A 12209-nucleotide genomic window follows, 5' to 3' on the forward strand; every position below is an offset into this window, starting at 1 on the left:
CTTCTCCACCTTATTTTTGCTTAACTAGTTGAATGCAAAGCCTTAATAAAAAAAATGCAGGAGTAGGTTTGCCAGGCTAATTTTAAAGAGCCAGCTTTTTTATTATTCTATATGTAACGTAACTTCCGTATGCTGTATTAGCAGTATAAGTAGCAAAATATGTTGATATAATTTTGTATTGTAATTGTTGTAGGAGATCCTACAATTGTGATTGCAAATGATACACTATATCGCGCGGCAGAAATTCTGTGTTTAATCCAAGTAGACACTGTGGTGCTTCTCAGTAGACAAATGTGATATATATATATATATATATATATATATATATATATATATGTGTGTGTGTGTCTGTGTGTGTGTGTGTGTGTGTGTATAGACACACACAAAGATCACCTTTCTGTGCCTTTGAATGTAATAAATGTTTACAGAAATCAGCTGAAACTTCCTTTTGCTATGTCACAGAGTCCTTCACTGGAAAAACTATTTATTAGGAAGTTGGGTGGCAAGATGTAAAACTGGGACATTTCATCATTGTGTGGGAGACACAATGTGTGAGCAGGTGTAGCTTGCCTGACAAGTTACTCCTGAAATTTCCTCCTACATAACTATTTCGGATGTACCGTGAGCTTCCTGTAAAAGTGGCGTTTAAAACTCCACCTTCTGCTGTTCCACATTGTATATGTTGTGTCTGTTTGTGTTAGCTCCTAGGAACTGTAGTTTGCTCTCATAAAATTACTGTACAGTATTACCATTTACATTTGTGAGTTACTTTTTACACACCCTACAGTCAAGTAAAGTGGTATCTCGGGTTAAGTACTTAATTCGTTCCGGAGGTCCGTTCTTAACCTGAAACTGTTCTTAACCTGAAGCACCACTTTAGCTAATGGGGCCTCCTGCTGCTGCCACTGCCGCACGATTTCTGTTCTCATCTTGAAGCAAAGTTCTTAACCCGAGGTACTATTTCTGGGTTAGCGGAGTCTGTAACCTGATGCTTATGTAACCTGAAGCGTATGTAACCCGAGGTACCACTGTAGTGTATAAATTTTATTAAACAATGTAACCCGAGGTACCACTGTAGTGTATAAATTTTATTAAACAAATAAATAAAACCCTCATGTTCTCCGGGCACGACACACTAGGAAGGAACAAGATCCTATAGTAGAAGCCTATCAAGTGGTGCAGCAATAAAACTGCCAGCACATTTTGCAAAGCCAAGCAGGGTCCAGTATGGTTTCAAATTGGATTGGGGGGGGGAACACCCTGTATTGTAGGGGGTTGGACTAGATGACCCTTGGGGGTCCCTTCCAACTATACAATTCTACGAGACATCCTGGACATGCGGGACACGCGCTTGCAAGTTAACGGAACCGTTCCCTGAACAGCGGCCATTGCCAGCGCCGAGTTTCTTTGTCAGCCAGAGCCCCGTTGCATTTTGGAACTTGTAGTCTTCCTTTATACCGCCGGGCACGACCTGATAAAGGGCCGCCTCCGGCGCATGACGGGATTTGTAGTTCCCTCCGGTGACGTAATAGCCCGCGAGGGGGGAGGGGCTGGCTTTCCGCGTCGCCGTTTGGCAGAAAAGCCAGCGAATGAGAAGCGCTGGTGATTAGGAGGCGGAGGCGGTGCTTCCGGGAATGGGCGGGGCTTTCTTGAGAAAGGAAGGAGGGGGGGGAAAACCCTCCCCGGATACTGACTAGGCTGAGACCGGCTCGGAACTTTCTAGAAAAGTCGCGGCTTTGCCTTTTGCCTTCTGTGTGAGAGGAAGCGGCAGGCTCCTCGCTCGGCTCCCTCAAGCGCTAGACCTCGTGTGGTATTTTTTTTTTTTTTAATTTCTCGGCCGGGGGCGCGAGCGTATGGTGAGTGAGGGCCGGAAAGGGGCCGCCTCAGCCTCTTCCACCCCCCCCCAAATTACCCCACCGGCGCCCGCTTTTCCACACAGAACGGGCGGGCAGTTGCGCGGCTGCTCCCAACCCCCCTCCCCCCCCCGCTTGTGTGAGGAAAGGGGGGAGGGGGAGGGGATCTGGCGCGCGCCTGGTCAGCTGACGCCGGCATGGCGTGGGGAGGGGGGGGAGAGGAGGGGGGGGGAAATGTGACTGAACTTCCCCTAAGGAGGGAATGTGAGACGGTGTGGGGAGGAGGGGGGGCTGGTTGGGCCGTTGGTTTTTTTTTGGGGGGGGTTTGCCTAGAAGCCGGTCGTGACCGTTTTCCAGGTAGGACTTATCAGGAGGAGAAGCCCCGTGAAGCACAAAAGAGGTGTGGGGGGTGTGATCAGCTGTGGGGTGACTTCTCGTCTTCCTAAGCGTGGAGTTGGTGCTCGCCCCACTTTCCGTCTCTAGGGGGAAGGGGGGAAGCAGGAAGCGTCTCTCGTCAGATGTCGTGAGCTGCTCTGTGATCGTCAGACGGAGGGAAGTGAAAAAAATTAATGAATACAGGGGTACCTCGGGTTACAGACGCTTCAGGTTACAGACTCCGCTAATCCAGAAATAGTACCTGGGGTTAAGAACTTTGCTTCAGAATGAGAACGGAAATTGTGCTCCAGCAGCGCTGCAGCAGCTGGAGGCCCCATTAGCTAAAGTGGTGCTTCAGGTTAAGAACAGTTTCAGGTTAAGAACGGACCTCCGGAACGAATTAAGTACGTAACCAGAGGTACCACTATATAAAGATGGGCATTTCTCTGTAGTGGTCTCAGGTTGGGTGTGAATTTGTGAGGCGGTTGTGGGGAGCCAGGGAGGCCAAGGTTGTGAGATGGAACTTCCACTTTTCCCCTCCCCAAAAAAGGTGCTTTTGAGGGGTTTGGTGGGGAAGGGGTTGAGAAGCCCATATTGTCACGTGGAAGTGTGACGTATACAAGGGGTACCATATTGCTATTTTGTAGGGAAGTTTGGTTAACTTGGGGTGAGGGAATTCCCTTTTAAGGTAAAAGCTATTGGCCTGATAGTCCTAAAAGTTTGCTTTCATAAGCATTTGGGAGACAGGAATGCTGAAATTATGAGAGAGACTGGAAATATCTCTAGCTTACTGTGTTTGTTTGATGTATTTTTCATGTTCTTATTTGTCAGTGTTATCCTTCCCTCCATGTTGCAGGTATCAGCTGAACCATGGTGAAGGAGACCACATATTATGATGTGCTTGGGGTAAAGCCCAATGCCTCCCAAGAGGAGCTGAAGAAAGCTTATAGGAAATTGGCACTGAAATATCATCCTGATAAGAATCCTAATGAGGGCGAGAAGGCAAGTGTGCAAGCCCCTTCCCCTACCACAGGCATTATGCCAATTACTTTTGTGAAATATGCTTTATCTGCTGGCTACGTGTCTGTATTGTACCTAATGGCTGTGAATTTAGAGTGGGTTGGATTCTGGTAACCAGGCAGTAATACATATCCTCTTCCCAGAATGGGCATAACAGTCTGATACTGATACATGTTTATATTATCTAGGTCTATTGCTTCATACTATTAGTTTGAGCATGTGACATACTTTAGAATTCAGAGGTGGTGAGCAGAGAGCTAATATTGCTAAATGAGAAACTATTGGTACTTGTGCACCATCTTATATTTTATAACTTACTTTGCCTCTTGGGCAATACAACCCCTCTATAGTGCAAAATGGATATCAGAACATTGATCAGTTCAAGACTAAACACCTTTGTCTTTTGTGTTTAAGAAGCTTTGAAAAGCTTAAATGCAAAAGGGTGGCTGCAGTCCTTGCAAATTCTGAAGGTTCACAAATGGAAAGGCTGACCATCTTAACCTTTAGAAACTTCACATTGACTCCAGATATGATTTAAAAGGCCTGACTTTAGTCTTGAACAGCCAGCTGGATTTCTGTAGAGCATTACGTTCAGATAGTGGTACTAAAGAAATGTTACAATAGTACAGGTAATCTGTGAATATTCTGTAAAGAGGTTAAACTTTTCTTTTCTTTTTAATCTTGTAGTTCAAACAGATTTCCCAAGCCTATGAAGTACTTTCTGATCCTAAGAAAAGAGATTTGTATGATAAAGGTGGTGAACAAGCTATAAAAGAGGGTGGTACTGGAAGCAGCTTTGGGTCACCCATGGATATATTTGATATGTTCTTTGGAGGTGGTGGAAGAATGCAAAGAGAAAGGAGAGGTAATGTCCAACTTTTTTTGAACTAGTTCATGGAAGTGATTGTAGTTCACCCAATAAAAGCAGATTGCATGGGCAAAGAGAGCAGATCAGATTTCCATTTGAAAGTGAAGGTGGCTCACTCATTTAGCTGCACCTTATTAATATCATGCTTTGGTGACTCCAGTTAAAATAAATTCCAATCTTAAGGACTTAAATTTTATTAAAATGTCCATTTGTAGTACTTATAAGGTGCTTCAAATTCTAGTTTCTGATACTTGAAAGTTACTAATGTGGAACTTCAGGTATATAAATGATAAAAGTTGAGCTACAAAGGGGGGTGTTTTTAAAAACAACAACAATAAACACCTGACTTACATAGCATCCCAAAAGAGTTTTCTGACTTTTATGTAAGCTATTCATGTTTACTTGGCAATGTTCCACTAATTTCAATATATTACTATTTCGTAAATGTGCCTAATGCGCTAGATCTGCCATGTTACTTCTCCCCAGCCCATTTGGATTGTTCTATCCATTTCTCAAGAAATCCTCCTTTCCCTGGTTAGATCAGGCAGCATAGAACTCCCTACCTTATAGTGGGATCAGGGATCTTGCTTAATGTCAACTAGCCCTGATCACAGTTGAAACTTATCGTAGAATGGCTTCCCAGGTTGGAAAAAATAAATTTTAAAAGTTGAAATGTATTGGTAAGCAAGAATTTGATGGATCTTGGAAAACGTAACCTGAACTGAAATACAATCAGATGCCAATCATATTGGTTCTCAACAATATGTCTTTCCTTACAGGTAAAAATGTTGTCCATCAGTTGTCAGTTACTCTAGAAGACTTGTACAATGGAGCAACGCGAAAACTGGCTCTACAGAAGAATGTCATTTGTGATAAATGTGAAGGTAGACTGATAAACTTTTGTTCTTTGGGATGGGGGAGGTGAAAAGTCATATTGGAGACAGTGCAGTTGTAAAGGGGGGAAATAAGCATGTAGTGATCTTGTGCTTATTTTCTTTGATGCTGTTTTCTAGGCCGAGGCGGCAAGAAAGGTGCTGTGGAATGCTGCCTTAATTGCCGAGGAACAGGCATGCAAATTAGAATTCATCAGATAGGACCTGGAATGGTTCAGCAGATCCAGTCTGTCTGTATGGAATGTCAGGGCCACGGGGAGCGCATTAGTCCCAAGGACAGGTGTAAAAGCTGCACTGGAAGGAAGATTGTTAGAGAGAAGAAGATCCTGGAAGTTCATATTGATAAAGGTATGTGTCTCATTTTGGGTCTCTAGTTTTAAACCCAATTATTTTTGAGGGAGCAAGTATGGAGAACACTCACAAAAGTTAGAGGAATTGCTGCTGCTATTGCAGCCTACTTGGTAATGGAAGTAGCCTGCAGGTAATTTAGCCAAACACCTGATATGATCTGGATAAGTTGAAGAATTGCATGAGAATCGCCACAGTCAAGAAACATAGTTCTGTGGAAAACAATGCAGTTGTTCCTTTTAGCAGCCCTGTTGGAAGCCCCAGACCTGCAAGTAAGGCAGTGAAATAAGCCAACCTACAGATAAGATAAGTGTTTCTGCATGCTTGGATACCTGGAGAATACAAAAAATGCAAATTTTCTGGGCAACCAGAAATTTGGGACCTGCCCCAAAGCTTGGAACACAAAGCCAAAGACAAAAGGATGTGACTCTGCTGTCTCTGTTCAGCTCCCAAGTCATCAAGAGGTGACAGAGCCACCAAGTTGCCACAGAGACAAGCCAGTGCATCTTCCCCTTCCCTCTTCAACTTGAAGCCAGAGAGGTGATGTGAATGTTTGTTTTGGCTTACTGCTTGCTCAGGTATTAGGAGGAAGCTTTGGGTTTGTTCCACTCACCAGAAGCTGGCTGAGCACTGGCCATGAGATTGTCACGCCCTGAAGGTTGAAATATTCTCACTGCCACAAATACCAGGCAACTGGGGATGAGGAGAATAGTGTGCCTAAGCCATTAACATAGTATTCTGTAGGAGTGTTGGAGAACACTTTATAGGAGTTCTGAGGGAGAATTATTAGGCTTGGAGGAGGTGTTTCATTCTAGGTTAACTTTTGGACTTTCAGTTGTGATGGAAGAAAAGAAACGGGGGGGGGGAGGGTTTAAAAATAGGGTTGGTAGATGTGAACCATGAGGTACATGTCTCTCCTAAACTCCCCCATAGCCATAGGAAAGGGAAGAGTATCTCTCTCAGGGTTGAATCTACATGAACAGCTTCTAGCTTTACTAACCCAGAACCTCCGGAACCAGCACAGTAGGGAAATGGTGCAATAGTGTTAGACTGCTAAAATGCAGAGCTGAATGAGGAGGAAGCTATGGAAAATCTGGGGGAATTAAAATCTGTGCAATACTTACATCACTGTAATTTTGAAGATTAGGTGGAAACCACACTATAGTGGAGCGTTACATGATGGAAGATGGAGTGATGACGTCCATTAATTTATTTGGGTTGTATCCATCCTGCCTTACCACTCATACAACATACTTTCACTTTTGGAACTGGACTTCCCCTTCCTCTCCTTTCTGGAGCTGATTTTGGGGAGACACAGGGATAAGAGAAGTCCCATTGCCCAAGGAGAGTGCCAATTGTGCAGTGCTAGATGAAGTTATGCATTGGTTGAAAAGTAAATTTTAAAAAAAATAATGAGATGGAAGATGTTCACCTAGTTCTCACATTAATTGTGGGTACATAGTGGTTCCTAAGAGTTGTGGGAGAGTTGTGTGGCTGCCATAGTTAGTGTTCAAAAATTTGGCTTAGGTGGCTGTTTAAATCTTGCTTTTCATTGGAGGTTGGAATTGCAGTACAGTGGTGCCCCGCAAGACGAATGCCTCGCAAGACGGAAAACCCGCTAGACGAAAGGGTTTTCCGTTTTTGAGCTGCTTCACAAGACGATTTTCCCTATGGGCTTGCTTTGCAAGACGAAAACGTCTTGCAAGTGTTCCGATTTTTTTTCGCTTTCCCCCCCTTTTTCTAAGCCGCTAATAGCCTTTTAGCCGCTAATCCACTAATCCTTTAATAGCTGCTAAGCCTTTAATAGCCGCTAATAGGGTTGCTTTGCAAGACGAAAAAACAGCTAGATGAAGAGACTCGCGGAACGGATTAATTTCGTCTTGCAAGGCACCACTGAATGACTAATGCTGTACAGCTTTAGTACAAAAGCTTTGGGAAACACATTAAAACATTTTTTATTTTACCTTAATAAAAATGTTTTAATATGTTTCCCAAAGCTTTTGTTCTAAAGCTGTACAGCATTAGTCATATTGTGATTCCAACCTCCAATGAATTCTTTGAGCATGTAAATAATAAATAATAAATTTAAAAGGTATAAAAACCAGGCAGAGCTGCAGGTAGAATATAGTCCATAATGCAGAAAGCCTAACCAAATTTGGCAGAATTTAGTAACACATAGAATTCTTTTGAAGCAGTGAAGAATAGTAATGCCTGTTAATGTCTATAATGCTATGATATTTTTGTGCTGTTTCTCCATCTTACATGGTGCTTTTGCAATAGGAATGAAAGATGGTCAGAAGATAACTTTTCATGGTGAAGGCGACCAAGAACCAGGATTGGAGCCAGGAGATATTATCATTGTCCTGGATCAAAAAGACCATACTCTGTTTACAAGGTAAATTTGTGATCGTACTGCTATAGCAATTTTAACTATGTTAATATGTAAGGGCTGGTTTTTATATGTGTATGTTGCCAGTCTCAGGGTTTGTTTATTGGGTCAGAGGAAGCTATAGTTGGAGAATAAGGTTTTAATAATTCAGTGAGAATAGAGGATAGCCATAAAGGAGCAAAGTTAAAAATCAAATCATTACTCTTAGAGATGGGGCAGCTACTATAGGTCTTCAGGAGTAACAGATGTAAATCAGGCGGTGGGGAATCACTTTTGGCTGGAGTACCAGATAGAAAAGTGACCAGGCCTTCATGAACCAGTGATGGGTGTAGCTTACTGTGCTCCTGGTTGTTCTTTTGCCGCCATGGCTCGTGTTTAAATTTGGTGCCAAACGCAAGACACATCTGCAAAGGAACTGCTGGGAACATAAGCTGATTCCCAGTTGTTCCTTTGTAGCTGTGGATCTACCTGTGCTGTGCCTGATGAAAAAAATCTGAAGACAAGCTGTTCCTTGATACAAATCTAGCCACAATATTCTGTAGCTTGGGAGTACCTTCCCCACTCACTTCTAATATAGAAGACAGAGATAGCAAGTGGTTAGTGTAGGGAAGCATCATTGCTTGATAAACCCCCCAGCCTTCAGTTTGCATTAGTATCCATGGTGGTGGGTGGGTGCAGTTTTGCCATGCTTTTGTCACCACAGGTGCGAATAAGAAAACTGGTAGAAAACCTTGCTAGTTGGTAAAATAGTCATCTGTACTGGGCGATACTGACTTGCTTCAAAGCAGGCTTGGGAGATGTGAAGCTCTGAAAATCAGGGGTGACTGTAGTTGCTTTTCAGTTTAAAAACATTACGTTCACATCCATAGTATCCATTATAGCAAAGCTAACCACTTAGAAATAGAACAGACATAGAAACATAACCACCCCACCCCACCCACTACTCCCCCTCTTCCCCCTTTTTCTTCCTAACCTAACATTGTATGTATCATTAATGTCTCATAACAAATCAGCTGAATTGTAGAAATCATAACTTGAAGAATGAGGCACCACACTGTTTTTGTATACTTAAGAAATCTTTAATAAAAAACATTTAAAAAAATAAAAAGAAATAGAACAGACAGCTGCAATAGCATTTCCCGCCCCGCCCCCCCTTAAAACTGGGTGTCTTCAAAGACCCTAGGATCAGAATAAACTATGGGGGACTTATAGTCCTACAGGAGTAAGAGTTGCTTCTACAACAAAATGTGTAAAGACTGTATGAGTGATGTTCTCAGAACTGTGCTATGGATTTGAACTTCCACCTTTTTAGTTCAGGAGCAGCTTAACTCAGGAGCAGCCAGTGTTGTGCCCTCCAGCTGGGAACTATAGCTCCCCTCACCCCTCACTGTTGACTATGCTACCTGGGGGCTGATAGGAATTGTAGTCCCAACACCACTTGGAAGGCATCCTGTGGCAGATATTTCTTTTTCTCTACAGACGAGGTGAAGACTTGGTCATGAGCATGGATATCCAACTAGTTGAGGCACTGTGTGGTTTTCAGAAGCCAATTACAATGCTGGATAATCGAACCATAATCATTACTTCTCATCCTGGTAAGTATTATTTGAGAACAGGATTTTGGTATATTTTCCTATTGCTTACTGTGGGTGGTAAAACTTCCAAGTAATATTTTGAGCTAATAATCATCACATGAAAATGAAATGTGCTCAAATCTATGGAATGCAGACTTGTGACACAACAAATACTGTATCTATGTCAAACATAGTAGTGAAATACCAGCTGCCGAGATCCACAAGTGAGGAGCTTTTTCACCTGCCACCTGGTTGGCAACTGTGAGATCAGGATTCTGGTGGCTGTTTGGCCTGATGCTGCAGGGCTCTTAATGTCTTAGAAAAGCTAGTATTCTGTGTAGAAACAGCATTTCAGTTAGACTCCTATCGCCTTGGAGAATTGTCACTATCACTTGCAGCTGTTCTTTGACATGATGAAAGGGAAATAAAGTTTGCAAATAGATGTTGGAAGTACTCTTAATACAATACTGAACATTAATCCTGGTTTGATTTGTAAGCAAGATCTCTTCTGTTCCCCAGTTTCCACTTCCAATACTTGCTGATATCTGTGCAAAGTGAAGTTTCACTACCCTTTTCTGCATGAAATAACTACTTCTGCATGGTGGTTTGTGCACCTTCATTCTCTCTTGCCTTGTCAGATCTGTTAAATTTTAAGCGTTTCTCACAGGGAGTAGTCTTGCTACTCTGCACAGAGAGTAGTAGAATGCTAATAAAAATAGGTCTATTAATGAGGATAACCCTTTATCCTTTTGATTCCTAGGTCATATTGTTAAACATGGAGATATTAAGTGTGTACTGAATGAAGGAATGCCCATCTATCGCAGGCCATATGAAAAAGGCCGTCTGATCATTGAGTTCAAGGTAAGATTTAGTTGTCAAAAGCCACTGATTAAATAAAATTTCTTTGGTAAAGTTTCTTCTGCTCATGCTAGAAAATACTGCCGTGTGAGGTTTAAAGAAAAAGTTGACATTAATTTACATAGCTACACAAATGTGCCTTCTGCTTGCAGGTATCTGCCTGCCAAACCATATTGTATATACACACACCTATCTAGAGATGTAATATACATGCAGTGCACTAATAGTGTGCCCTAATTTCAGGTGATCTTTCCAGAAGGCGGCTTCCTTTCCTCAGATAAGCTGTGTCTATTAGAAAAGCTCCTACCTCCAAGGCAAGAAGTGGAAGAAACTGAAGATGCGGATCAGGTAGAGTTGGTGGACTTTGACCCATCTCAGGAAAGAAGACAACATTACAATGGGGAAGCCTATGAAGATGATGAGCATCATCCCAGAGGTGGTGTCCAGTGCCAGACCTCTTAAAATGGCCTCATGATTCCCCTTGTGCTGCTTACCCTGTATGTCAGTTGTGGATGAGTGAAGGACTAAAGTTGCTAAACTTTCTCTCAAACTTGCCATCATCCCTGTAATATTTTAAACATAGTTGTTTTTAAATCAAGTTAACAAATTTAAATCAGTAAAATGCTACACTTCAATCAAGTTGGAATGATGTTCATATTTCCGTATGACCTCTTAAGGAAACTAGAAGCCACTTTGCTCTGGCTTTTTTTATTTTGTGCATTGTAAGTGTCTTGTGTGCAAACGCACTGGCTTAGTATTCAGTGATTTCTGTTTAGTATTATAAATTATATTCCCTTTAAAGTAATGCACATGTATTTATGATTCATGTTTAAAATGTGAAATTAAAGTTTTGTATTCATCTGCTCCTAGAATAAGTTGGTGTGTTTTGGATGTATTGTGGCTGGTTGAGACTTCACAAGACACTGTCCTGTGCTGGGAAGTAAAATCCCCCCCTCCACCCCCAGCTTTAGCTAGAATGCTGTGCAAACATGCTCTGTTAATGTTATACAGGATCTTAACACGGCTAATGGGTGAAAGGTGTTGAAAATTCAGCCTGCCTAGTTCTTATGTATGATGATCAGAATGTTCAGGCTTGCTGTGAACAGGAAATACTTGGCACCTTGAACAATGGCAACCATGCAACTGAAAGCAGCATGATTATTCTTGGACTAAAGGCAGAAAAATATATAGTATCTACAACTTTAAATAGGAAAGGTGGACCATTTGAACTTATTAATATTTATCTTTAAGTGATCTTATTAACAATATTCAAGTTCTTAGACTGCATGAGTACTTCTAGAAAATCCCTAACTCTGACACTGAACTAGTATCAAAAGAATTCCGATAGTTTTGTGTGAAGTTTCTTATAAGGGCTACCTCTACAATTAGCCATTTCAACATGTTAACTGGTTTTATAACCAAATGGGATATAGCTTACTAAAATGGCTTGATATTCCAGTTCATAGCTGGGCCTTGATAACTAAGCCAGGGGCTTAATAGATTCAAGTGCCTCTTGAGACTCAGCTGTACCTAAGCTGACACTTGATTTATTTTTATTTTTTAAGAATTCCATTGCAAACATCCCTATTATAAGAATGAGCCTGGCACATAGTGCATCATGCTGTACATACAGAGCAAGTGAGCTAACAATAGTTTTTCACATCCATGACCTTATATTTGAGGTTTTGATCTATGACTTCTTTCTAGTCTCTAGTCTGGGGTTTGATTAAGCTGTATAGCAAATTATCATGGTCCCTGTGATAAGGATGAGTTAGTTTAACTGAGTATGTGACTTCTAAAAAATGCTTGCATAATTGTACTTTAAACATGAGTTTCAACCTATAGGGGGAATAAATACTGTCCTTACTTCTAACAGTTTCATCTCTTCCTTTTTTATTACCTAAATCGCCAATCAAAACATATTAACGCAGTGAAAAATTGTGCCTTTGTGGCAATTTGTACCTATTAAAACAGCCATTTCTTGGCACTGGCCATGTGTAGGGAATGCTCAATTATGTTGTTTAACGTTAC

At 41.7% G+C, this 12209-nt stretch overlaps 1 protein-coding gene across 1 annotated transcript; it reads left to right on the forward strand.

Moving 5' to 3' along the window:
- Positions 1-1573: 1573 nt before the first annotated feature.
- Positions 1574-12051, forward strand: DNAJA1 (DnaJ heat shock protein family (Hsp40) member A1). The gene is made up of 9 exons (XM_083481901.1): positions 1574-1856; positions 3085-3230; positions 3936-4113; positions 4896-5000; positions 5130-5357; positions 7638-7752; positions 9226-9341; positions 10081-10181; positions 10422-12051. The coding sequence occupies exons 2-9, from the start codon at positions 3099-3101 to the stop codon at positions 10638-10640; spliced, it is 1194 nt and encodes a 397-aa protein (XP_083338027.1). The 5' UTR covers positions 1574-1856; positions 3085-3098; the 3' UTR covers positions 10641-12051.
- Positions 12052-12209: the final 158 nt, after the last annotated feature.

Source organism: Podarcis liolepis, assembly GCF_965112155.1.
Source record: "Podarcis liolepis genome assembly, chromosome: 17".
In the NCBI taxonomy this organism is placed as follows: Eukaryota; Metazoa; Chordata; class Lepidosauria; order Squamata; family Lacertidae; genus Podarcis; species Podarcis liolepis.